We start from the raw sequence: 24755 nt of genomic DNA, 5'->3' as shown, positions 1-24755 counted from the left end.
CTAATATTCTGAGACTTTATCTCAGAAAAACAAAAAAATAAATAATAAAAAAAAAAAAAAATATATATATATATATATATATATATTACAAAATTACACTAAAAGAAGAGTACATTTTCGATTATATTTTCATTATTCGAGAAACATCCGTAAAATGACTTGTTCCGCCGGTGTACGTCGGCTCACAAAACGAGCGCTCCCTATCAGCCTGCTTATGACCCGCCCCCGCAAACCAGAAACAGCAGAGCAGAGAGTGTGACGGCAAGCGCAGGAGAAAGCCAGGCTGGAGCTGCCCTGGGAAGTCGGGAGTGTGCCAGAGTCAACGCAGAACAACGCCATTTAACCACGGGCAAAGGAAACAGACAACTGAAGCCACAGGTACTCACGACTGCGGTTTCCCTAGATGTTATCGGTAATTTTTGGTGAGAATAACCGCTTGTCCCGGTCAGAGCTGCTCTTTAGCTTCTCACGCAGGCCTGGGAACGGGCCGCAGCGGAAGAGTGAAACAGTGCGCCGGGTCAGAGATTTAAAGAGAGGGAGGCTGGGATAGTACGAGGCCCGTCAGGGAAGAGGTCCACGCCTCCAGAGAGGAATGAGTGTTTCTGAGTGGGAACCAAACTATTCCTCCTACTCACTGTCTTGGTCAGCTCATTTATAGATATTTCCGGTGTATTAAACTTGACTGACCGGTTAGCATGAGAGTGGTCAACCGTTAGTTAGCTCTGTTAGCTAGCTCATTCATAGTCCCTCTGAACTTAAAGAAAATTTAGAAAGTGAGGTCATTCATACTGACCACGTCCGGTTCACAGGACAAGCCCTGCCAGGACATTTTAGGGAAGTGAGGTTGTGAGCATTCTTGCTTGCTGCTTCTGATGACTAATTTCATAGCGTAGAAAGTATCACACCAGTAAGATCAGAAACCTTCATAGTTTTTTTTTTCCGTTTTAAGGAGTGTTGCTTCTGAGTTGACGTGGAACCAGCTGCCATCACTCGCCCTGCGGTTAATGTTAAGCATGACCAAGCAAGCTAGCACATTTAGTACTGCACCTGAGAGTGCCGAGGTGGCGTAAAGGATACCACCCTGTGTCAAAGACAAGTTAAGCTACTATGAACTATTTCTGGTATTTACACTGAGTGACATGTGTGCTGCCAAACCCTTCAAAACTGAATGTGTCCTTGTGACATTTAGGCCTCTTTGGTGCTAGGGGGACTTTGGACTCATTGGAAAGTCAACCAGGATCTACTTAGTGACAGTTTAAGAAACTTAAAAAGCACATAAATTGAAATTCTCCTCCATTCTGACTGAAGATGTTTGTTTTGTCTTGTTGTTTCCCTTTATCTGATCCCTATCTACTGATAAGTTATTTCTCAAGGCTGCTTTGCCCAGGTAGAGTAGAAAATGAAAGCATGCCTTCTGATTTGTTAATGTTTTTCTCCATAACCAAGCACGTATACCGTGTACTTTGATTCATTCAGTTTATGAACCAGATTATTGATAAGATTGAACATTGTCTATCTATCATCTACCTTGCGTCAGAGCTTTTTCTCTGACTGGAGTTCATGTCTCTGTATGAGTGTATTAAAACTCACTGTCCAGTTTGTACGTAGGCATGGGCTGAGATTCTTAAGCTATAACCTTGAGTTAACCACAATTGTGTAACATAATCTGATTGCTTTTATTTAAAACAAAAAAGGACAAAAATGCCATGTTACTATAGTAACAAGTATACATAAATGACAGTTCAATTTATTTAGTAACTGACCTATTTTCAACTGTAATATGGTGTTGTTTTTGTAGCAATGGTTAGAGAAATCTTAAGTCCTCAAACTCCTGTTTTTTTTTTTTTAATAGTTCCTGTGAAAATTCAATTGGTTTAGTTAATTTTCACTCATAGGTCCAGGTTAAGAAAACATTTACTTATTGCTTTAGTTAGTGTTTTTAAGCAGCTTGCTGCCAGTTCAGAAATGTTAACTTTAGAGTGTTGCATGGCCTTGTTTTGGACTTCAGGCTGGATAGTTATCAGGACTTGCCTCTGTGTCCTCGCCTGCCAAATCAGGAGGCCTGGCCAGCCAAGTGGGTAGATTCCGGGGAGCCAACAGCCCGAGAGGGCTTTGTCCTCCAGGCTCATTTTGATGCTGGAACGAGGCTCCAGCTCCATAAGGGAACGCATGAAATCTCCATTCTTAGTCCCAGGAATGGGAGAAAGTGAGAAGTAAACGAAAGGAAACAAGCCTGTGAGATTTACACCACCTACTCCACCCGTCGTCTCTGTGCCAACATTCAATGTTGCTTCAAGGGTTACTGACAGTTTGAAAGAGTTTACAAGTTAAGTTTCGAAGATGTTTTCTATAGAAGGTCCATACAGTGTGACCAGGGTTTTCCTCTGGGTGTTTTCTTCCTGGTGGGATGTGCCTGAAACGCCTCACCGGAATGACATCTAGGAGTACCTTAACTGGCTCCTCCACTTTTCTATTCTGCAAAGCAGCCCAATTCTAACTGTAAGAATATGAGAGAGCCATTAAAAAAATTACACACTCCTTAATGAGATCACTGGGTTGATACTGTTTAAAAGGCAAAAGGTTCATATAGGAAGAGTACATAAATGTACCACACAGAGCTACTGACGGACCAGACATCAGAACTGCCCAAGATATTCTTTAATTAGCCGTAATTATCTATTGGCTATTGAGTTTCTGAAAAATCAGATGTTTCTTCTATCTTCATATAAATGCGTCTAAACTCAGCACTCATCTATTTTCAGTCTATAAACACACCAAACATTTTGATGTTCTTCTATTTAGGTGAAAAACAATCTAAAAGTAGGGAGCATGTATTTGGATAAATAAATGGAGATAATCTTCTATTTTTGGTTGGGTTCAGACTACTAGAAGGTTAGACCGTAAAGAAAATGGATGTCAGCCAGGAAAAGCCTGATCGGTGCGTCCTCGACTCAGACCAAGGCTGCAGTTAATTAAACCACTATTGAAATCCAGCATCAGGATGTATCTGATTGATTTACAAAGCACATTAGATTGCTATATGGGCAATATTTAGGTTTTTCCTTTTATTTCAATGAAAAGTTTGGTTTTACAGCCAAACAAAGCTAAGCTTGCAACATACCTAATTATATGTCTCTTTTTCTGTTGTGAAATGTGATCAGAGGTTTTGGAGGTTTGGAGTGAAACACAATCAGCGCTGCACTGTGAGACTAAGCCTGTCGGTGCTCAGGAAGCCCTGCAGTGGAAAGTTATTCTTAAATCTATTATCATGGGTAATCTTCTTAATCCAAATTACTAAAGGCCTGCTCTACGACACTGACTCCTATGCTGAACGTCGGCCACAGCTCTTGACTGGATTGTGCAGAATTTCAGGTCACTTCTCATCAGACTCTGTACACTGCTGACAACACAACACTTAAACAGACTTTAACTTTCTTTTTCTGTTTCTCTCATGTCTGTAAGATGCTTTATTTATATCATTTTCCTCTATATCAGCTTGTCTAATTCAAAAGAGATTTTTAGCATCGTTTTAACAGGAAAACCTGTAATTTAGCCTGTAATGGTAATTTAATTACCAGAATGAAGTCGTAATATTGGAGAATAAAGTAGTAATTTTGAGAAAAATCAAGAGTCGGATGTGGTATAAAAAAAATGAGTTTTATTTATTTATTTTTTATCTCCTGGCCCTACTGTACACTTTATTCAAAAACAAAAATGGAGCTATTTTTCAACTTTTTATGGTTTTAAATATTTTTGGATAGAATTTTTAAGCCAGAGCTTTTTGTGAATTAATATTTTTTAGGGATAATTAATTCATCACAGACTACACTGTGCTTTTAGGAAATCTCTATTTAGTGTAACTTACACCATTTATATATAACAAATCTAGTGGTATATATTTTGGCATAGAAATGATTCTGCATGGAAATGGCAAAATTCTCCCTTTACCACATTGCTAATTGTTTAGCCAACTTCTGCATCATGCTTTGATGATTTGCTGAACATGCTGACAAAACCCAAAAAGGAGCTGATGTGGAAAGAAATCTAAAAATTTGAGTCCAAAACATGAATGGGAACTAGGAAGAGCAAAGGCACATTTTTCTGAAGAATGTGTTTTTGTGGATTTTAAATTGATTACATCTGAGGCTATTGCGTCCTCAGAGATATCTAGAATGTAACAGATGAATGTCCTCTCCCCTGCCATAAAGGACTGAAGTTCCCGGCTGCAGCTGGAGCGGTGTTCAACCTCTGACACTTTCATGTCGGTATATTTTTGCCCCTTTCAAATCCAATCCAGTGTAAGTTTAGAACAGCAGGGGCTTGTCCTTACAGAGGCCGAACGGCAGGGAAGTGGCTAAATGAGAACGTAGGCTACGAATGTTAGCCTAGTTGCCTTTTGCTTGGTATTGACCTATTTTATTCCTGTTTCAGTCTGCATGAGTGAAGCAGACTTTTTTAATATTTAACATTTTTGGCTCTAACAGAATAGTTTTCAGTTCTCTCTGTTCCCTCTGTGAACTTACAGTATGTAATGAAGACGTTAAGCTGTCTGGCAGGGGCAGCGTGGTCTAATTGGATCATATCGCTAAGATAGGGTAAGGTCAGTTCTCTCTCGCCACCCTCTTAGCATAAACAACGACCCACCACACATGGAGAAATATCACACAGAAGATACCACAGATTTATATGTGGTTAGAAAAAGAGCAAAAATCAAGTCTGTTGGATGGAAATGTGCAACAGACTAAAAGCACAGTTTAAGGTTTCTATGTAGCCTTAATGGACATGTACTTTATAGACTGCAACTAATGATTATTTTAGTGATCGGTTATTCTATTAATTTTTTGTTGATTAATTGGATTTAAAAAATGGCACATTCTACAGATTTTTCATTTAACCTTTTAAGATTTTTTTATGTACAGTATTAGTCATACATTAAAAGATGTAAAAAAAAAAAACAGATCACTCATTTCCTATTTTAAATAAGAGAGACAATTTTATTTAATAAAATGCAAGTTTTAGGAAATGGGAAATAATTTAGTGAATTTGAACCAGGGAAACAAAATTATGTTACTTGAAGAGTTTGAGAATTTGTTTTCTTTTTTAGCAAATGGTTGTTTTTAGAGTTTGTATATCCAAGTTAACGATTAATCGGTTGCTAAATTAGTTGACGATAATTTCAATTGTTGATGTATTAGTCACAATTGTTTCTTCCCACTTCTCTGGATTTCTACAAGTTTGAGGTCATTCTAGAAGCCTTGTCAGTTTTTATGCACTTCCAAATCAGTTTTTGTTTATTTGTAACCCTCATCTTGTTGGAAGCTCGACTGTCGAAGTCTCACCTGTAAAACCCCAACCGTTCTTTTTGTTCCTCTCCTCAGAATGGCGATGGATATCTACGACTCTCAGTACCTTCTCATCCTGGCCCCCACACTGGTCATCGCCCTCATGTTCCTCTTCTTCTGGCTCTTCATGAAGGAAACCTCTTACGATGAGGTGCTGGCTCGGCAGAAGCGAGACCTCAAGCTGCCGGCGACCAAGCCAGACTCTCGTAAGAAGAACGAAAAGAAGAAAAGCAAGAAGAAGGAAACCGCCAGTGGGGGAAGTGCGGGAGGTGGAGGAGAGTCTGAAGAAGACCTGCGGGATTTTGACTTGACTGACGTCATTGGCTCTAACGTGGAGGCAGAGGAGGAACCTGAACCTGTGGTTACCCCGGATCCATCCCCGCCTGCACCTGCTGCCGAAGTTTCGGTCTCTCCAGAGGCTACGTCTGGACTAAGGGAGAGGAAGAAAAAGGAGAAAAAGGCTGCCAAGGCTGCTGCCAAAGCTGCTGCTGCAGCAGCTTCCAACCTAGAGGAGTCGGAAATGAACGACTCAAAGCCAGTCAGCCACAAGACGGAGACGTCTCCAACTTCAGGCAAACGGATGAGCCCACCTCCTCCACAGGTGGAGACACAGGTTCAGGTCCAAGCTGTTCAGGCTCCTGTTCAAACTCAAACTCCTCCCCAAACCTCTGGGAAGAAGAAAGACAAGAAGAAGCAGAAAGTGGAGGCGGGTTAGTAAATAAGTGAAGTTTTTAGCCTGGTTTAGCAAGGGATAGACTTGAGCGTAAATATCAAAATTTCAATGCATCCCAATATCGACACAAAGATTTTAAACCAATATATGTTGCATGATTGACTGTGCTTAATATTTCCATATTAGATGAATTGGTCTGTATCGTAAATGATTGAAAAGTGTATCCCTAAATCTTCTTTCTGTTTCAAGCAGAGGTCCAGCAGCTTGAGGTGAAAGCAGAGCAAGCTCCAGCTCCAAGCAAAAAGGAAGCTCCTTCTGTGGCCGAAACCAAAGTTCTTGACGGTGTCAACCCGACGGCTGTCACTGGCAAAAAGAAAAACTCTGCCAAAAAGCAGAAGACAGAGCATGGTAAAAATGATCAAAACAACCTCACTATCTGAGTCAGATGTCAGTTTCTTTAAGGCTCATAGGTTAAATCTTTTTCTCCCCTAAACAGTAGTAGAGGAAGCCCACATTCTGGGAGATGCATCAGCCTCCAACCACCAGGCAGCTCATAATGACGACGTACCACCTAAAGCATCTGGCAAGAAACAGAAGAATGAGACCGATAAAGGTAAGAAGTATTTTGGATTTTTTACTAGCTGTGGCTAGTAAAGTTTATTTCATTCATTTAGGTTACAAAAGTAAAACTCCATTTATTTCACACAGAGTGATATAATTCAAGTGTTGACTCCTGTTAATTTTGGCTTATGAAAACGCTGTCTCCCACCATATTCATGGAATGCTGAGTGGAAGGAAAACATTTGGTAAAGAAAGGTGGACAAACCCATTCTTGAGCTTACAGTAGAGTCCCAAAGACTCGACTGTGGCTGGAGTCACCGCACACAGACCTTTCCAGAGCAGGAGTTGCAGCTGCTACATTCTTTGTGTTAAGCCACTGCTAAACCAGAGGCATGATGAGTGTTGGCTAAGAGCTGGACTGATGCTCAGTGGTCCAGTCTGATATTCAAACCAAAGGAAAGTTTTGCATTTCATTTAGAACTCCCGGTTAAAAAAAGAAGAGTAGAGAAACTCAGATTTCAAGTAGCATAAGGTTCAGTGTGACGTTTCCAGGTTTGGGGAACCCTGTCATATACTGGTGGTGGAGAAACAGATTTTATTTTTCAGCTGGGGCTAAATTCTGAGGTTATATATGATTGATTTTATTTTTAATAGACTGAAATTTCTCTATTAAAGATATATATATTTTTTCTCTTCCATCACTTTTTTTGCACATTTTTCAACCATATGTTTTCCTTCCACTCAATTTTCCTCAAGCTGAACTGGCTGAGAACTCTGTGATCCGCTAGATTCTGTCAGCTTATTTTCTTTTTGCGTTTCAATATCTGTGTGCTGATTAACTGTCAGATCAGCTCTTTTTCCTATAATAATTTACATCATAACATTTTTGTTTTAATAGTTCTTCTGCTGGTCTTGGTCAAAGTTCAATGTGGTGTTTGCAATCTAATATCTTTTGATGTGATTTTGCAGCTCAGTCAAAGAGAGTTTAAAGGTCCATTACCTGTAAAACATTTACAGACTTTTCATTGTATAAATAAACTGCAGCAGCAACCTTTTTGTGACTTAGCAGGGAACACAGAAGTGAAACTGAAGGAGCTGCTTTCTGGTCTGTCCAGCCTGACTTTGTCAGAAGCGGAAGCTACCAATGTGATTGCTCTCCTCCGAGAAAAGAACCCTACTGCCCTGGATGCCTGGCACAAAGTAAGATTACTGGACCACAAACCACACAGCTGTGACAAACGGCATGTCTTAATATTTGTATGCAGCTGAAAAACCTGAAAATCATTACTGAATTTCCCCTGTCTGCTTTTCACTTCTCCTCTATCGCTGTGACCTCCAGTCCACAGCGAGGCCCGACCCAGCGGCCCAGGAGAGAGAGAAACTTCTCGTAACTCTGCAGGAGGAATCCTCCATCGCCAAAGACAAAGTGAAGCAGCTCAGTCAGGTCAGAAACGCTCTGACAAATCCTTCACTTATAAGGTATGGATTGTTTTGTTGAGCTTTCCCTTGTGATTTTTTAAAATGCTTTAGGAGCTTCAGCTTGAGAAACAGAAAACTGGCAGAATGGAGACCATGATGAGAGACCAGCGAGTCGCCATGGAGAAAGAGCTGGGCGGCATGCAGGCCAAAGCGCAGGGCAGCTACCAGGAGCTACAGAATATGCAAAAATCGGTGAAATCTAACGTTCTCCTCTGTTCAGTAAAATAGCTTTAATTTAGTAACTGATGTGAAATGTAACACGTTGTGTGTGTGTGTGTGTAGTTTCAGCAGGTGAGGGAGCAGTTGGAAGCCCAGATCACTCGGCTGCAGCAGGAGAACGGGATCCTGAGGGACGCGGTCAGCTCAGCCACCACTCAGATGGAGAGCAAGTCAGTGCGGCACTTCTGGGTCAAATGTGTCAGACTCTAAATATTTGAATTATTATAGTACACTCTCTTAAAGTGTGTACTGTATTTGTATGCAGTTGAAAAACCTGGAAATTATTACTGAATGATTTCCAAAAAATGATATTTCTGTGACAGTTTTGTAGCATTAAAGGCTTCAGGCCTTCCTGAAGTACTTTACAATTATGACTTAGATCAGTGGTTCTTACACTTAACACATAGGTGTCACTTTGCATTTACCTTTCAAATAATACCAACATTTCTGCAGAGTAGCACTGAAGGTGACTCAACTCCCACCATTGGTTGATCCATGAATCTGTCAATGCTACTGGTGGTACCCGGGTTGCCTTTATTGGGACTCTCAATAAATTTTACTATTGATTATTTTCAAGTTAAATATAAACAAATCAAGTGTGTTGTTTTTTTTTTTGCAATTTTGATTTTTTTTTTTATGCAATAGTTTTTTCAAGTAGCTGGTTTTTTTTTTTTTTGGAAATTGGTGTTGATCTGCCTTTGCGTATAAAATATCCAATATATCCTACCCCTTTTCACACTGAAATATGCTTTTAGTGGATTTGCTTCTTCGGCAATTTCCCAAAATATTGCCCCATGAGCAATTTTCGCATTACATTCTTGACAGGAATTCTGCAGAGCTGAACAAGCTGCGCTCTGAGTACGCCGGCCTGATGAAAGAACTGGCAGACAACAACAGCAAGTTGCAGCAGGAGGAACACCAGAGGAAGTCACTGGAGGTCAGCTACAAGCAGAACGTGTCCCAGCTGGAGGTACGCTAAGCCAGATGTGTGTGTTTACCTTCTGCTTCAGGGTCCCTCGACACAGAAGAGTGCAGCTTAGCTTCAGATCTGGTCAGTGGGTGTGGCAGCATTAGTGGGGAAGCGGCAAGGGAAGCTGTAGTAAAAGTCCAAGGGTGGATTGTGGGAAACAAAACCTGAGATGGGTGGGTTTGCTTGCTTAGGAAGCTGGAATGTTTGAAGCTTTGTATAAACATGACTTTTTCCTGTAAAATACTTGGATCAACCCTTCCTGTTGGCTTGATGCAGATCAGTCTTTGCAGTGAACTCCAGAGGTATACCAAGCTTTGGGTTTCACGGATTTCAACCTCAATGAGGCAATTTAAAGGGGTCTACATACATCCCCACTCAGATGTTTACATACACTTATCGTTAGGAGTGAGAAATATGAATTAAAAGTTTGTCTCGATATTTTGTGTTAGCATTGCGATAACAATAAAAGTAAAACTATTTATTACTTTTTTAGATAACTGTATAATTATGCCTGACACATCAATCAGAGCCGCACAAACACAAATACTGACCTTTAAAACAGTTCCCATTTCTAATACGCTTTTATAACAATAAATTATTATGATAAATACAATATGATAAATCCCCAGTCCTACTTATCATTAGGTATTACACTTTTACTCTTGAACATTTAGAGATGAGTTTGAGCCATTCTTTTTCCAAAGTGTAAAGATTATACAACAACTTTCCTGAATTAAAAAGAACTGGGTGTCCACTTTGACTATATAGCAGAATTTTTGTATTTGGTTTAATGGCATTAAAAGTAGTAGGTCAGTACACCTTATATTCTGATAAATATATTTTTAGCATGTTGCATTTCAACCACACACTTTTTGTTGCCATGAGCATAATTTCATTTTCTTATTTGACCAGTCATCTAAATGTTTTCCTGGAACAGGTCTGGCTTTTAGACATGGTGGATACATTTTGAGTTGGATTGAGGGCAGAGCCGTTTCAGAAGCCTATTGTGGGCTTATTTAGAAAGCCTGACTGTGTCTGCTTGACTCATCTGACCCAGACTGTCACCTCGAATGAAGAGAAATGGGTCAAAATATTTATGAACTCTGAAGCTACCAACACACGAGGCAATCTTTAGCATTGAGATCTTTGAAATCTTAATATTTATAAAGATATAGATGCTGAGATATGCTTTATGTAAGAAAACAAGCATTCTTCTACTGTGCCTTTTGTTATAAAGTTGCTTGATTCCTCGTTGTCCACAGGCCCAGTTACAGGATGCCAAGCGAAGCTGGGAAGAGTTGCAGAACTTCCTCCACAATGTCAACGCTGAACGAGAGAAACTTCAGGCCTCTAAGCAAGGTCACTAAACATCCTGTCACACAGAAAACATTTATATATTCTCAGCCCTGTTCAAGTGAAGTAACTTGATGTCTTTTTTTCTTTTAAAAGAGCTTCACAGCCAACTTCTGGCAGCCGAGACGGAGATGAACAACAAAAACAAGGAACTCCAGACTCTACACAGCAACCTGAATGAGGCCGTGCTCTCCAAAGAGCAGCTGGAGCGGAGGGTGTTGGAGCTGATGGAGATGTCCCAGCGCAGCGTTCCGGATGAAACTGTGCAGGCCCAGGTTCAGGTAAGCTGCTGTGACCAATTCAGAATATGACTGAAAATAAATCACGCACTCCAGCTGGAAATAACTCTTCCAATTTGTTTTATTAGCAACTTAAGAATGAGAACAAAGCTCTTCAGGCTCAGAACGAAGCACAAAAATCCCAGAATGAGAACCTGCAGGCTCAGATCTCCTCACAGGTGTGGGCCGGCTTTTTACCTGTCTTACTTCACTTTTGAAAGCAATAAGATTAAAACCTACATATCTGAGCGCAAGTAGGCTAATGAGATTTCTCTGTTCAACATTTAGGCCAACCATGTGTCCCACATTGAGGAGCTACAGAAGCTGTAAGCAAGTCTTTTACCCTCGGATTGCACCAAATGTGTTGGGATCGGAGATCATTACAGTGATCTTTTGTATTTGAATATTTTTACCTCTACCTAGGCTGTCTGAAAAGGAGCTGCAGCGAAAGAGTCTTCAGGATTCTCTGAGTGCTGAGAGGAGCAGTGGAGCGAGCAGAGAAACTAACATGCAGGTATGTCTTAAAGCTTCAGGTTCCTGTGCTAACATGTCACTGGTTAATCTGTAGGCAGTTTATCACAATGTTCTCTACCATGCTGGGAAGACATTTTGTTGACGTTCACCTTGCAAGATTATTCACATTTCTTGTTTTTTTTTGTTTTTTTTCCGCTTTGCTTCATCTTGCAACCATGAATTTCTCTGTAGGTTGTTGGAATATTATGAGATGCACTGAGAATAACTGAGAACCGGAAGGAAAAAAATATCAACGTTCTTTACAACACAATAAAAAAATTGAAAAGCGTGCCAAGAATTTATAATCAGACCTCTGTAATGTGTTCAACATCTGTTCAACCAGTTGCCTTCAGAAACCAACTTATTGGTAAATGGAGTAAACCTGCCTCATCTGTACTTTCTATAAATACAGCTGTTCTATTGAGGCCTTAAATGTTTTTTTGTTTTTGTTTTTTTTAGAGAATATAACTTAAGGAAACGATTGTAGAGAAGTCTAAAGATGGGTTGGGTTTTAAAAAGTTATCCCAACTAGGCCCGTCACAAGAACAGGTTTTGTGACAAGCTTATTGTGTTCTTATCTCCATTGGCTTTGCATGTCTAGAAACTGTCAAAAAACTTGCAGCTGTAATTTGAGTTAAATGTAATTATTGAATGCATTGATTCAGTGGGACTGAACAAATGCATGCCACACTTTTCAGATTTCTTTTCATAAAGCTTGTTAAAATCGTTCCTTCCACTTCTCAACGATGCACCACTTTGTGTTGATCTAAAGTCCCAATAGAAACACAAATTTATGGTTCAACGTGACAAATTTGACAAAGTTCATGGATTGAGTATTTCAGAAATCCACAGAGCTTTTTTGTCTTTTAGACTTTGCACAATGAGAACGTGTCGCTGAAGGCGGAGATTCAGAATCTGCAGGCACAGATTACTGAACAGGTTAGCTGCTGCTTTGTTTTTTCGTTCAACACATTTAAAGGGCCCTTACATTATTCTTCTTTATTACACACCTAAGCATATTGGCTTTGATCCTTTTCCTTTCAGAAAGCTTCCCAGCTGGCCTTGGACCAGATCCAGAAGAGGTGGGTGTGGAAAAAAAACATATTTTTATTGCAGGTGACTTTTGTTTATGAAACAAAAGATCTGTAGTGAAAACCTGCTTCCTCCGCAGTGTCCAAGAGAAAGAGGAGAACATGAAAATGGTTGAGGGACTGTTGGAGAAGGGGCTGATTGAAGTGGCCAACAAAGAGGCGGAGCTGAAGGTAATGCCAGGTTTAGAAAAGAACAGGCATGTTTTTAATTTATGAACATTTTGATCTCTTTCCCTGTTTTTTTGAGGGGGAAAAAACCCCCAACAAAAAATCAGAATGTTAACTTTCTTCCCCCAAAACTGCAGATTATGAAAGAAGAGAATGAGGCGCTAAGACGTGAAATAGATGACCTTAATAAAAAGAAGGAGGAACAGGTGAGATCTGGTTTATTTATGTTTTAATGATTAACAGATTTTTTTTGTCCTTTCACATGTTTATTGTATTGTTTTCTAACCACAGGCCACATCAGAGTTGAAAGTGGAAGAACTCCAAAAACAGTAAGATCAATCAAGCTAATTCTAACATTTCCTGGTTTGTAACAAGTTGTTTTCTCCTGACCTGTAAAAGCTCAATTAAGCCACACATTCCTTTCTGATAATCTCAGGAGAGCTGAATGTGCTGTCTTTGTAGCTAAAGCTTTTTAATATTTGCATGAAAGTTGCAATAGCAATCCTAGTATTAACATCTGGCCAAGTGACATTTCTGTCATTATCAGAAAGTCCAAAGTATCAAGTGTAGGCATAAACCAGAGATCTAGGCTTAGTGCTGCTTTCTCTTGTCCAGCAAACACACGCAACCACTTGCTATAGTCATTATATATGATATGTTTAAAGATATAATGACATGTTGACCTCAGCCAGTGATCTATCGCAATCAGCTTTCTTGGCCAAGTTTGTGCAAACAAACAAGAATTTAACTTCGGTTCCACTATGCTCTCAATATACAGACTTAAAAAGTCCTATGCTGTATTTACTTGTATCTGTACTATACAAATTATTAGAAGAAGGTTTTTACTACAGCATGTGGGTTGGCTCTTTTTTAAGGCCTAATCAACAGATTACTCTTTTTGTTTTAAATCCTAAGGTTGAAAAAAAGTGTATTTGATAATGCTGGGAGACTCTGTAAGGCTTGTAAAAGTTTTTTCTTTTTTTTTTTTTGTTTAGGATCCAACAGAAAGATTTGAAGCTGAAATCGGTGGAGGAGAGTCTACAAGCAGCACAAGCCAGCAGCTCCACCATGGAGAAGACGGTTGAGGTTTGGGCCTTTCCAGAACAACAGTTTGAGCATTTTTCACAGATGACCGTCGTTGGTGTAGTTTTGTTCCCGTTTTGAGCTCGTTTTATCCTCTTGTATCTCATAGACTCTTCAGCAGCAGTCGTCTGCTCTTCAGCAGGAGTTGGAAAAGCAAAGACAGGAGCAGCAAGAGACCGCCAGTAATGTTACCAAGATTCAGGAACTCCAGTCTCAGTGAGCTGACCTCGTTCTTTACATTGAATTCCATTTTTCAAAATTTTTCTCCCCAAATCTGACCATAATGGAGAAACTCTGAACTTCAGGTTAGCAGCAAAGGACCAGGAAATTCAGAGGCTTCAGACTGAGCTGGAGGAAAAGACAAAGGATCTGGGTGAAAAAGTTGAGCAGATGCAACAGCAGGTGAGGAAGGTTTTTATAAACCACATGACTGCTATCAGAAGATATTTTGTTTTCATTTCTGTCTTGTTCACACAGCAATCCATCTCTGCAACACCAAGCCCTGAATTCCTCACAGCGTAAGTGAAGCGATGCCACTCTCTCATGTTTAAGAAGTTTATACTGAGAATAGTGAATAGCTTTAAAAACCAGAGGCTGTTCTGTTTGGCAGGATGTCTGAGAAGGAGAGTCAGGTGGGCAGTCTGCAGGTGGAGCTGGCTAAGCTGAAGGACGCCTTGGAGCTTCAGAGGAAAAAGAATAACGTAGGTTTCCTGCAGCATTGACCTGTAATACATTAACACAAAACTTTTTCCCCCCTGTCCTCTGAATGTTCCCACCAACCGTTCCCCCTCCTCAGGTCCGAACACTGCATATTTCCATAGTTCCTGTTCTCCACTGCCACTTATTCTCAACTGGTTTGCTTTTTTTGTTCTGTTCAGCTAGTATCTCTTAGCTGGAATGTGCTCTGTAGGAAAACTAGGGAGTCCAGCATAATTGGACTCATCAGTATCTTTTCTGCCTTGATTTGGATTTGATAAGCTGAGCATTGCAAAAGAGAGCTTCCAGTCTCCTCTTGTCGTTCTCAATGTTGGATCCAGTTTCAGCAGGCTTGGTTGTTGATGTGAATGACTCAGAATTTTAGAAACTCTGTTAATAAAGCATCAGTGATAAATTATTTTCACATTAAGAACTCTGTAAATGCAGTTTTTATACCTAATGAAGCTCCTCACATTTTATCACATTGCAATTGCAAAACTTTGATATTCTTTATTGGAAATTGGGACAAATACATTAGGAAGATTGGAATTTCTTCTCCTCTTGTACCTTTAGCAGTTGGAGTTTTTTTTTTCCCCTCTAATGTAAGAAATCATTCTGGATCAGGCTTTGTTTAGGGGTCAGTAACTGCTTTTTCCCTGAGGCTAAACTGAAAGTAGTATCTTTCTGGAACTGACTTTGTAAAACAGGAGCTTCGGGAGAAAAACTGGAGTGCAATGGAGGCTCTGTCAGCCACCGAGTCCATGCTTCAAGGAAAACTCAGCAAAGCTGTCAAGGTTCGACACGTCATCTCAGTCCTGCTTCACTCTAGATCCAATCTGATGCATTCCCCCTCCAAAATGTCTGTGTTTTGCCATAATTGACCCTGAATATTTTCTTTTTGCATCATCACCATCCATGATAACACTGCATACTCGTTTACCTTACTTTTGCTCTCTCTCCTCTTTTCATGGCCCAATTTTTAATTGGCTTTAATTCCAGCTGCCGAATCTGATCGATCCTTTTGTTGCATGCCAGATTTTTCCAGTATTTTTCTGATGCTTTGCTAAACCAAAAGACAGGCAATGAGTGTGCAGTTACTTAGTCATTCACTAGATGTCATTAGCTCAAGATTCATGTTTTTATTTGTCTTCTTGTCATTAAGCATGGCATGTTTTCTCCAATATTGCCAACTAATCAAAAACGACTCCTTACAATGCAGTTTCTTTTCTGTTTTAATTCTGTTTAATCTTTCAAAAAGTTTAATCCATCTGCAGCAGCCCTGTACTCACAAAGAAATCCTGACCCATCATCATCAAGACAAACTGGTGCAACTGGATGTTTTAGCTAAGTTTACCGGTAACACTTTATTTGACGGGGTGTGAATAAGACTGACATGACACTGTCATAAACATGAACTAGTCTTTATGAATGTCTGACTGTTGTCATGAAGTGTCATTCGGTAAATAACGACACTTTTAATGCAAAGTTTCTCTAAAAGTTGCATTGAAATGCCATTAAAAATGCCAATGTTGCATTAAATTGTCATTATTTACAAAATCATGCAAAGTTGGGACTTTTAAAGCAACTTTGCATTAAAAGTGTCATTATTTACTGAATGAGACTTCATGACAACAGTCAGACGTTCATAAAGACTCGTTCTTGACAGGTGTTATGTCATGTTTATGACAGTGTCATGTCAGTCGTATGCACACCCCTTCAAATAAAGCGTTACCAGTTTACCTTAGATTTTGCGTAGTCTCAGGTCAGTTTGCAGTTGGATAGCTGTTTCTATTTTCAGTTGCAGTGATGTGTGTATATTTTTGCCATCCTCCTACAGCAGTAGGTTAGCGCACTCGCCCAAACATCACAATGTAGCTGTGATACAGTAGAAAGCTCGTTTTCTGGTCTGAGCCTGGTGCTTTCTGGGTTGCTGTTGTGTATTTTCAGACAGTTCAAGTTCTGCCTCAGCTTTGCTAAGTGTTACTGCTGAGAGTGAAACTGAGTGACATCAGCTTATTGCCAGGAGCCCAGTCGTGTGACGGCTCCTTTTGCATTTATCGAAAAGCTTTGAGTTAATTTGGTCATTTTTAAGGAGGCACAATCATTTATTTACTTGTTTTGGAAAATGAAAGATAATGAGAGGCTCAAAATCTGAAGTTTTGTGTTTAGCTATGGCCACAAAATCTTCGAAAAAATAACAGAAATTTACCTCTTTTACAAAGGTTTCAGCATTCATTATTTTTCTGTTTCTATTTTTTTTACTATACACATTTGATATGTTGGATTATATATATATATATATCACGTTAATCAAAACTGTAATTCAGACTTTGAAGGGACTGCAATTTGGGAAGTTTCCTCCATATATAGATCCTAAAAAATGCAAATGTTTTGATCCCCAAGTCACTTTTACCTTGTGACATTCTGTTCCATGGTACTGGGAAAAAAAATTCTAAGAAAATACTCCTGCTTCATAAAGAAAATGTTCAGTACTATTCTTTATTCACTGCTAGAGTTTTGAAGTAAGATTTTAAACAAATCTATTCCCTTTGATGATGACTAACCTTTCACATGACATCACACTATTGCCGTGACACAGTAGCATTTATCTTTTCTTCGCTGGACATATGGTTGTTCTGCTGCCTGATTATGGTTTTCATAAAAAGTGTCCGTTTTGTTCTCATACCTTCCCGCAACCATGTCTAAGTAAGCTCTGCACTGGTCACAGCTCTTATCTCGTGTGCAAATGAGATTTTAGATTAGACTTTCTTGCACCTCCTGAAACTTTTTGAACAACAACTAAACTTGATGGTTTTGGTTATGTGATAAAATGGCTGTTTTTTTTGTTTTTTTGTTTTTTTCTGGTTGACTCAGCGAGTCAGAATGACGGTGATATCGGCTGCTCTGCCACAAAATGCTTCCTGCTCAATTTGTGACAGGGCTGAAATGCAGCTGTTTTAATATCAGTTAATCAGTTAAGTTTGCAATTAATTGCATTTCCTTTGATCACTTTTCTTAGCAACTCAATGCAAATTGCCTCCATAAAAGATTTCTCCTGGTCTCTAAGCATGCTGAAGGGTGCAAATGGGATGGCATAAGCTTAATTTATCCAATAAAAACAAGTTGATTCTAGTTAAAACACTGATGAAATTAATTTAGAAAATGAAGAAGAAATGATTGGTTTACATCAGGATAAGCGCAGAGGGCCCTGTTGCCGCATCGCCTGAATCAAATTATCACAGTTCTCAACGCACTTTCTCTCTGTATTTTTGTTTCTGTACTTTCTGCTTTCTAGGAAAGCCAAGCAGCGCTGGCTCAGACCCAAGCCGAGTGTCGAGATGTTCTGCACAGACTTCTGCCCCACGTGCCTCTGCCCTCTGAACAGGTATCGACAGCGCTGCATTTTTGCCTTCAGATTTATTTTGTTTCATATCTCCTTGTTCTTCTGCCATGTTTGACTTGAATTTTTTTCCACAAATTGTTCCTCAGAGCCATCAGGAGTGGTTACAGAGGTTCGAGACTGCAGTGGCTGAAAGCTTGGTCGCACCGTCTAGACAACAATCACAGGAGTCAGAGGTAAGTTAAAAGTAGGAAGCCTAGGTTTGCCAGCAGTCCTCTTATATTCTGGATGAGTAAATAAATGTTGTCCTTCCTGCAGGAATTGGCTGAGAAACTGAAAGAAGCAGAGGAAACCCAAAGGATTTTACAGAAGGACTGTGAGACGTACAAGAAGGTTTTGGCAGAGACGGTAAGATGTTTCTTTGAGTCTTGAAGTCATGGGGAGAGCTTCCTCCAACTGAGGTCTTATTCCTGCTGTGTCCACAGGAGGGCATCCTGCAGCGCCTGCAAAGCAGCGTCGAGGAGGAAGAGTCTCGCTGGAAAGTTAAGCTGGAACAATCGCAGGAAGATGTCAGAGAGGTGTGTGTTCAGGCTTAGAAAGGAACAACTCTGCTGATTACAGATTACAACACAGATGTGTTTGTTCCTTTTTATTCCAGTTTGTTTCTTTGTAGTCGAAAAGTTGACAAAAGTGTCTAACAAAAGTTAGAAAATCTAAAGCTTCCTTCACTGTTGCTGTTCTTGTTGCATCCAAAAGATGTGGAAAAAATGAAAGTAGAAACAAACATTGAAACGTTCTTGGACCACTTCCATCGTGCAGAACCTAGATATACAGGCTCTTTCTCTTTAAATACATCTGTGAAAGAATGCGTTAGTCTTAGGCATACAGTAAATTCCAGTGTTGGGATCAGATTCCCACTGTGGAATAAGGGGGAATCCACTTGGAGTTGTTAAACGTTGTCACTTCTGAATATTCCACATTGAATGGTTTGTGGGGTTGCAACAAAATGGAAATGACCTGGGAATGACATCAGGTTAGTCATAAAGCGGTAGGCCTGTTGACATGACAACAGGGTCAGTGAATGCCAAGGTGCATTGTGAGTGGAGATCCCATTTTTCTGCACCCCTGGATCTCCAGACCTCATTCAACCCTCAGATTAGCTGAAGATCAACGTGTAGAGAGCTACAAGGAATGGGTTTCCATGGCGAGTAGTTGCATTTCAGCCTTTTATCTCCAAGTACAACACTTGAGTCTCAGATGTGTGGTGCATGTCATCTGGACTCTAAACCAGAGTAGTTCTGTTCTCCAGAATGATAAAAAAAAAAAAAAAATCAAACGAGTCCAGAGCAAAAACATCTTGTCCAGCATCAGTGTCTGACCTCACAAATGATCTCCTGGAAAATGATCCAAAATTTCCATAAAAAATCTTTTTGAAAAGCCTTTGAAGAAGAACAACATGCAACATTAAACCCTGTGGATTAAGAATAGGATCTCACTCAAGCTATGTTGTGTGCGAATGGATGAACTGATGTATTGTGGCTATACATATCTTGACGATCCACTTGTGTTTTGACCTTCCTGGTGACATAATGTGGCAGCAATTTACTGAACAGAGTTGGATAATCCACTTCAGTCCACTTCTGTTGACTAAACGTTTACCATTCCTGTGCACTTTCCCATTTAATTGTTCTGTAATTCTGTTTGCGGTGCAGCTGAGAAGAGAGAAGCAGCACTTGGAGTCCGAGTTGGAGAGGGCAGAGAATGAGAGCGCTACGTATGTGACAGAAGTGAGAGAGGTGAGCAGAACCTGAACTGAACGTTCCTCTCTGATCATTCGAAGGGTTTTGCAGCTACAAGATTATTCCTCAATCATCCAGTTTGACTGTTTAGACTCTGAATCGTTTCCCACAGGCCTCCATTAAACAACGACATGTCAAACTTAATTTCAGCTCAAAGATCTGTTGACTGAATTGCGGACCAGACTTGATGGCTCATATACAGAGGCTTTCAGACAGAATGAGGAGCTGAATTTGGTAAGCATGGATGATCCTCTAGCTGGAGCTTCTTTAGCGCCTCTCTGGGTTTCACTGGCTGCTGCCTAACTTTGGGCCAACATGCAGTGCTTTGCAGAAGTATGTTTACTGTTTGTTTGTTTTTTTAACTTTTAACTTTGTTGGAATTTTATATGCTAAACCAGCAAAATCATGCAAATTTATTTCAGTAGAAGGAAAATTTTGACATGGTTTTCAACATGCATTTGTATCAACTGTCTTTTACTTTAAACACCTTTAAATATAATCCACTTGAACAAGTTGAGTTAAAAAATCATCTCCCATAACTTTGTATAATCTTTATTCTCCATATTACAATTGTGCATTTTGTTCTGGAATGTTGGTGAACAAAAAAGCATCAGAAAAATTTTAGACTGCAGCAAAGTTGATATTTGACCTGGACAAAAACCCTAAACGTACAGTCAGAGCGACAATAGATTGTTTAAAGCAAAGCATGTTCATCGTAGAGTGGCCTAGTCAAAGCCCAAACCTTAAAATGATATATGTAGAAACGTAAAAATTGATGTTCAGACACATTCCACCCAATCTGAGTTTGAGGAGTTGTGTAAGAAAGAATAAATACACAAATATTTCTGCCGATGGGAGCATACAGCAAACTAAGATTGCAGCTGTTATTACAGAGAAAATGATTTCTACAAAAGTATTGACTGAATACATGCATACTACAACACCTCAGATCCAAGTAAAATACATTAGTTTGGGGCTGTCACATGAGAACATATGGCAAAGTTTAAGAAGCATGAATACTTCTGCAAGGCACCATAACATCCCGAACAACAAAAACTAAAGAAATAAGATCCTGAATGAAGATCCTCCTTCTACTTGCTGTGATACTAACCTTTCCTTTTCCACATCTGTATTCTGCTTGTCTTTCTCACACCACTAAACATTTTCTCTCTAGATGCCAGAAATGGGTCACCGCAGTAATTAACTAACGCCTCAATCCTCAAACTATTCTTATCTGTTTTGTCTGTTGCTCAACTGGTGCTGAAGATTTTTTTTCACTATTATGTGTTAAATCCACCCCCTGTTTTGAACTGTAATGGCTGTGTTCAGACTAATAGCAGTACTACTGGATGTGACCTTCTTCCTGACAACTGTTGGAATTTCACAAACGTCAGATGAGCCGTTCACATAGCAACATTTTTGCAGCCAAAGAATGAAGAAATTAACGTGACATCTGAACATCAAACTGCACAACAATCATTAAGTTTTAGCTTTGAAGATCATGGAATGACTTCAGCAGAGACCTTCCTGACCTGCAGGAACATGTTTTGCTGTCGGTCGTTGTGTAATGTTAAAATGTCTGAAGCGTCCTGTCAGTGTGTGAGTTACTCAGACTGGACTTTTCGGATTGTGACATCATTCCTCCGTTGCAGCAAAGTCATACTGACACAGTGCTGTTCTGTGTTTGAACACACTCATTAAAAGACTACCATGTCATGGGCATTTTAACATATCCATGACGTTTTTGCAAACACATGGGTTTTAATAAATTAGAATATCAACTCAAGTAAAAGTGTTTCTGACTCAGGAATGACTTCAAACCAGGAATTTAACCGTTGTAGTCCATATCCTGAATATGTCCCCATCTGCAGTCCAGAATCACTTACAAATTCTTCAATTAACATTTTCTTCTACTACGCTTTTTTCAGTTTCTCCTTCCACTTAACTTTCCATTAATATTCTTTGACACAGCACTGTGTTCAGCTAGCATTTCTAGTGACGACCTTTTGTGGCGTCCTCTGATCCAGTGTGTTAATGACAGTCTGCTGGACAACTGGTATCTTTCTCAGAGCTTTGAGAAATTGAATTTGAGATTTCCATCCGCTGTAAGCTAAAATCATCAAAGTCCATAGAAATTATGTATTGACATGTATCACTCTGTGTGTGATTAATCCTTTTTCTATCAAATCATTTGAGTAATCTTGAGATGCACCTGTGGGTCTCCGCTGTTTTGATTCTTCTTGTATAATCTGAGGAACAAGCTTAATCTCTGTCTTCAGTTGAAAAACCAGCTGACTGACACGCTGTCCAGGTTGGAGAAGGAGGAAAACGAGAGGCAACGAGTAGCTGGAGACCTGTACAAGGTAATGGCGCTAATTTCTTTCGTGCGTCTGCTCACACAGGTTAAACCACAGCTCATAATGCTAATAATCATTGTTTATTGTTCACTCAGGCCCAGCAGTCTCTTGAACAGATTCAGAGTGAACTCACAAAACTAATAGAAAACACTGCCCTGATAGAGAACAGCAACCTGTCATCACAACATGTAAGTGTTTTCTAAGAGTAGTAGTAGTGGTAACAATTAGTGGTTCAGCATCTGCTTTAAACCAGCTGATGTTTGTCCGACAGGAGGAGATTGACAAGAAGGAGAGAATAACTGCAGGACTGAATCAGACAGTGAGAGAAATGCAGCAGCTGCTCAATGCGATCAGCCAACAACTGGCTAAGAGACAACAGGGGGTGAGTTGCCTTCCTGACAAAATGTTGCACTGCATCTGCAGCTTTAATAAGATCTGCTAAAACACACTGACCTTATTTAAAAAAATCAGATTCTTTACCTTTCCACTGATTTATCAGCTGCACTAAAAAGACAAGCAGGTTTCTGCTGTCTTAGAAAAACCACAAGCCATTTCTCCTGCTAACGTTAGACACAAGCGTTTGTTTTGGTTGTATTTACCCAGAATGCCCTGTGCTATGGTCTGCTTCCTGCTTTTGGAGCAGTCTCTGGTCTACTTGCATTCACTTATGCATTCGAACCGCATTAGAGTTCACATCAACCAAACCGAGACCGAGGTTTTGATGTTTTGTTTTTTTTTTCCCTCCCCATTAAATCAGACTTTCCAGACACATTGACTAGAGTTGCATTAAACTAAACAGGGCATGTGTAAATGCACCCTGACTAACGAGGAGCTTGTGCATCGTCAAAGTATTACCAGTAGCTTTACTCACAATTATGTTTTTCTGCAAACAATACAAAGGTAGTCTTGAGATTGAAAAATCAGATTAATAAGCAACTTATCATTAAGAGCTGCACTTATAGCTAAATTAGGAGTTTGTCTGAATATAAAATCCAGCTGAAACGGGCCGAACCTAAGGCTCCTTCTGTAAATGAAAAGTCAGAATTAAGACGTGTTGCTTGCTACACATCCTCCTGTTTTATCAGCTTTTAACAGCATAGTTGAATGCACAGCCTGAATCGGTTTATTTTCTTCCAGGAGCTTGAGAAAGATCAACAGAAAGTATAACGAGAGGATGCCGCCATGCAGGCACACTGACTGCAATACAGAGACAGCCTGCAAACTTCAGCTTCCTCACAACCGCATCACACAGTCACTCCTGCTTACTTCCTCCCAAACCCTGTCCTCTTCACCTGAACTGTAGATGGCCTCTTGTCTGATGGCCTACCCAGGAGCAGGCAGAGGTTCTGTTTTATTCTTAACACTCCAAGCACAGTACCAAAACTCCAATTCTCCACTCCAGCCACATTCCTCCTCTTCTGCAGCTTCATCAATTGATTTATTTTCTTTTTTTACTTCAAACTTTAAAAATGACCCTTGGCATTATTTAAACTGTGTGGCAACCATTCCTCTGTTATAAATCCACCTGTATAATTTCCAGTGACATACTTTTGAAAACTACGGTAGATTTTTGTTTTGTCTGGAGAGGTCAGAGATGAAAGGTCCCAGCTTAACGAAACAAACTTTGGGGTTTTCTGTATCTTTTCCTTTTAACTTAAAGATATGTATTGTTTAAATGTACCACTTAGGACCTGCTGAAATACACTGTTCTGTTGATTTGCTCACCGACAAGAGAAACCACCACGATTGCTCCATGCGTACCTTGGCTCAATACTTCCTGGGGAAAGAAGGGAGTCAGTAGAGCTCTTTGCATGCGAGATGGGTCACTACGTGACTGTATCCATGGTGACATATTTTTCTCCCGCCTTTACTGCAGCTCCACAGAGAAGAGTTTGGAGTACAAGACCAGGCATATTTAAGAGGTTTTTAATCCAACTGCAACCACTTTAGAAATGAGCGTCCCATATCGTGTGTAATCAACACTTACTTTATTGTTGGCTGAGTCCATTAACAATGAAGATTTTGTTCTTTTTGTAATGGGTGATGTTAATAAAAGGGATGCTTAATAAAGCTTGTCTTTTCTTCTTTTTTTCCCATTGCAATCTTTGTATTGGCCACAAGGTGGCAGCATATTACCAGAGGATGTTTTTCACACTTTTGAGTCACAAGCTGGAAAATTCTGAGTGCACACCATGAAAATCCAAAGTTTCTCTTCTTGTACTTTTTGCTGGCGGGTAATTTAGTTTGGAAAACACATTAAACTGTTTGAATGCAGACATGTTATTCTAGGTCAAATTTAAAGATCTATTATCTCTCAATGGAACATTGAAAATGATTAGTTTATTGGTATTGTAACCTGCTGTGTATTCAGACTCTTTACAGATTTTTTTCTGTTGTTTTTGTAAAGATAAAAATTATGGTAAACAAAATAATCCCAAGATGAATCCTGATCCCCTAGTGAGAGCTATTTTAAATCCTATCTGTGGGTCGTCATTCACATCTTCAACAAACGTTGGAGCCTCTGACATGCTGATCTTTGCAAAACTATTCATACCTCTGAATCTTTTCTCACAAAGTAGTGTGAAATTGTGAAATACTTAGTTTTGAATATCATATATGTCTAAATCTACTTACTAACTGCGGTGTCTTTGGTGGCGAAATTTGTATCTGGCATTTGAGATGACATGCAGTGAGTCTTCTACAGCTGTGGAGGATTTCTGGCCACTGCTTTACAAAACTGTTCAAATTCAACCACTTTAGAGGTGTTTTGAATGTGTGATGGATGCTTAATGCCATACCACAGCATCTCAACCGATTAATCCCAGGCTTTGAC

General features: G+C 39.7%; 1 protein-coding gene across 5 annotated transcripts; it reads left to right on the top strand.

Moving 5' to 3' along the window:
• The first annotated feature begins 232 nt into the window (after nt 1-232).
• On the top strand, nt 233-23992 carry ktn1 (kinectin 1). Of its 5 annotated transcripts, none has more exons than XM_088002879.1 (35): nt 233-378; nt 5379-6052; nt 6268-6423; nt 6515-6628; nt 7646-7776; nt 7916-8020; nt 8107-8247; nt 8338-8444; nt 9100-9244; nt 10507-10603; nt 10694-10878; nt 10965-11054; nt 11164-11201; nt 11299-11389; nt 12259-12327; nt 12433-12470; nt 12560-12650; nt 12785-12853; nt 12939-12976; nt 13643-13733; nt 13840-13946; nt 14036-14132; nt 14208-14248; nt 14341-14431; nt 15134-15220; nt 17722-17811; nt 17916-18002; nt 18085-18174; nt 18252-18344; nt 19479-19562; nt 19716-19799; nt 21845-21928; nt 22018-22110; nt 22194-22304; nt 23060-23992. In XM_088002879.1, the coding sequence occupies exons 2-35, from the start codon at nt 5380-5382 to the stop codon at nt 23087-23089; spliced, it is 3738 nt and encodes a 1245-aa protein (XP_087859005.1). In that variant the 5' UTR covers nt 233-378; nt 5379; the 3' UTR covers nt 23090-23992. The 5 variants fall into 5 exon arrangements, with proteins under 5 accessions (XP_087859005.1, XP_087859004.1, XP_087859003.1 ...); XM_088002878.1 differs by having other exon boundaries at nt 7643-7776; XM_088002877.1 differs by having other exon boundaries at nt 6512-6628.
• The last annotated feature ends 763 nt before the right edge of the window (nt 23993-24755 follow it).

Source organism: Poecilia mexicana, unplaced genomic scaffold, assembly GCF_051168715.1.
Source record: "Poecilia mexicana isolate PSO_F unplaced genomic scaffold, ASM5116871v1 scaffold_22, whole genome shotgun sequence".
Classification (NCBI taxonomy): Eukaryota; Metazoa; Chordata; class Actinopteri; order Cyprinodontiformes; family Poeciliidae; genus Poecilia; species Poecilia mexicana.
Note: the sequence above shows the minus strand (reverse complement) of the source record. Positions and strands in the feature narration are given on the sequence as shown.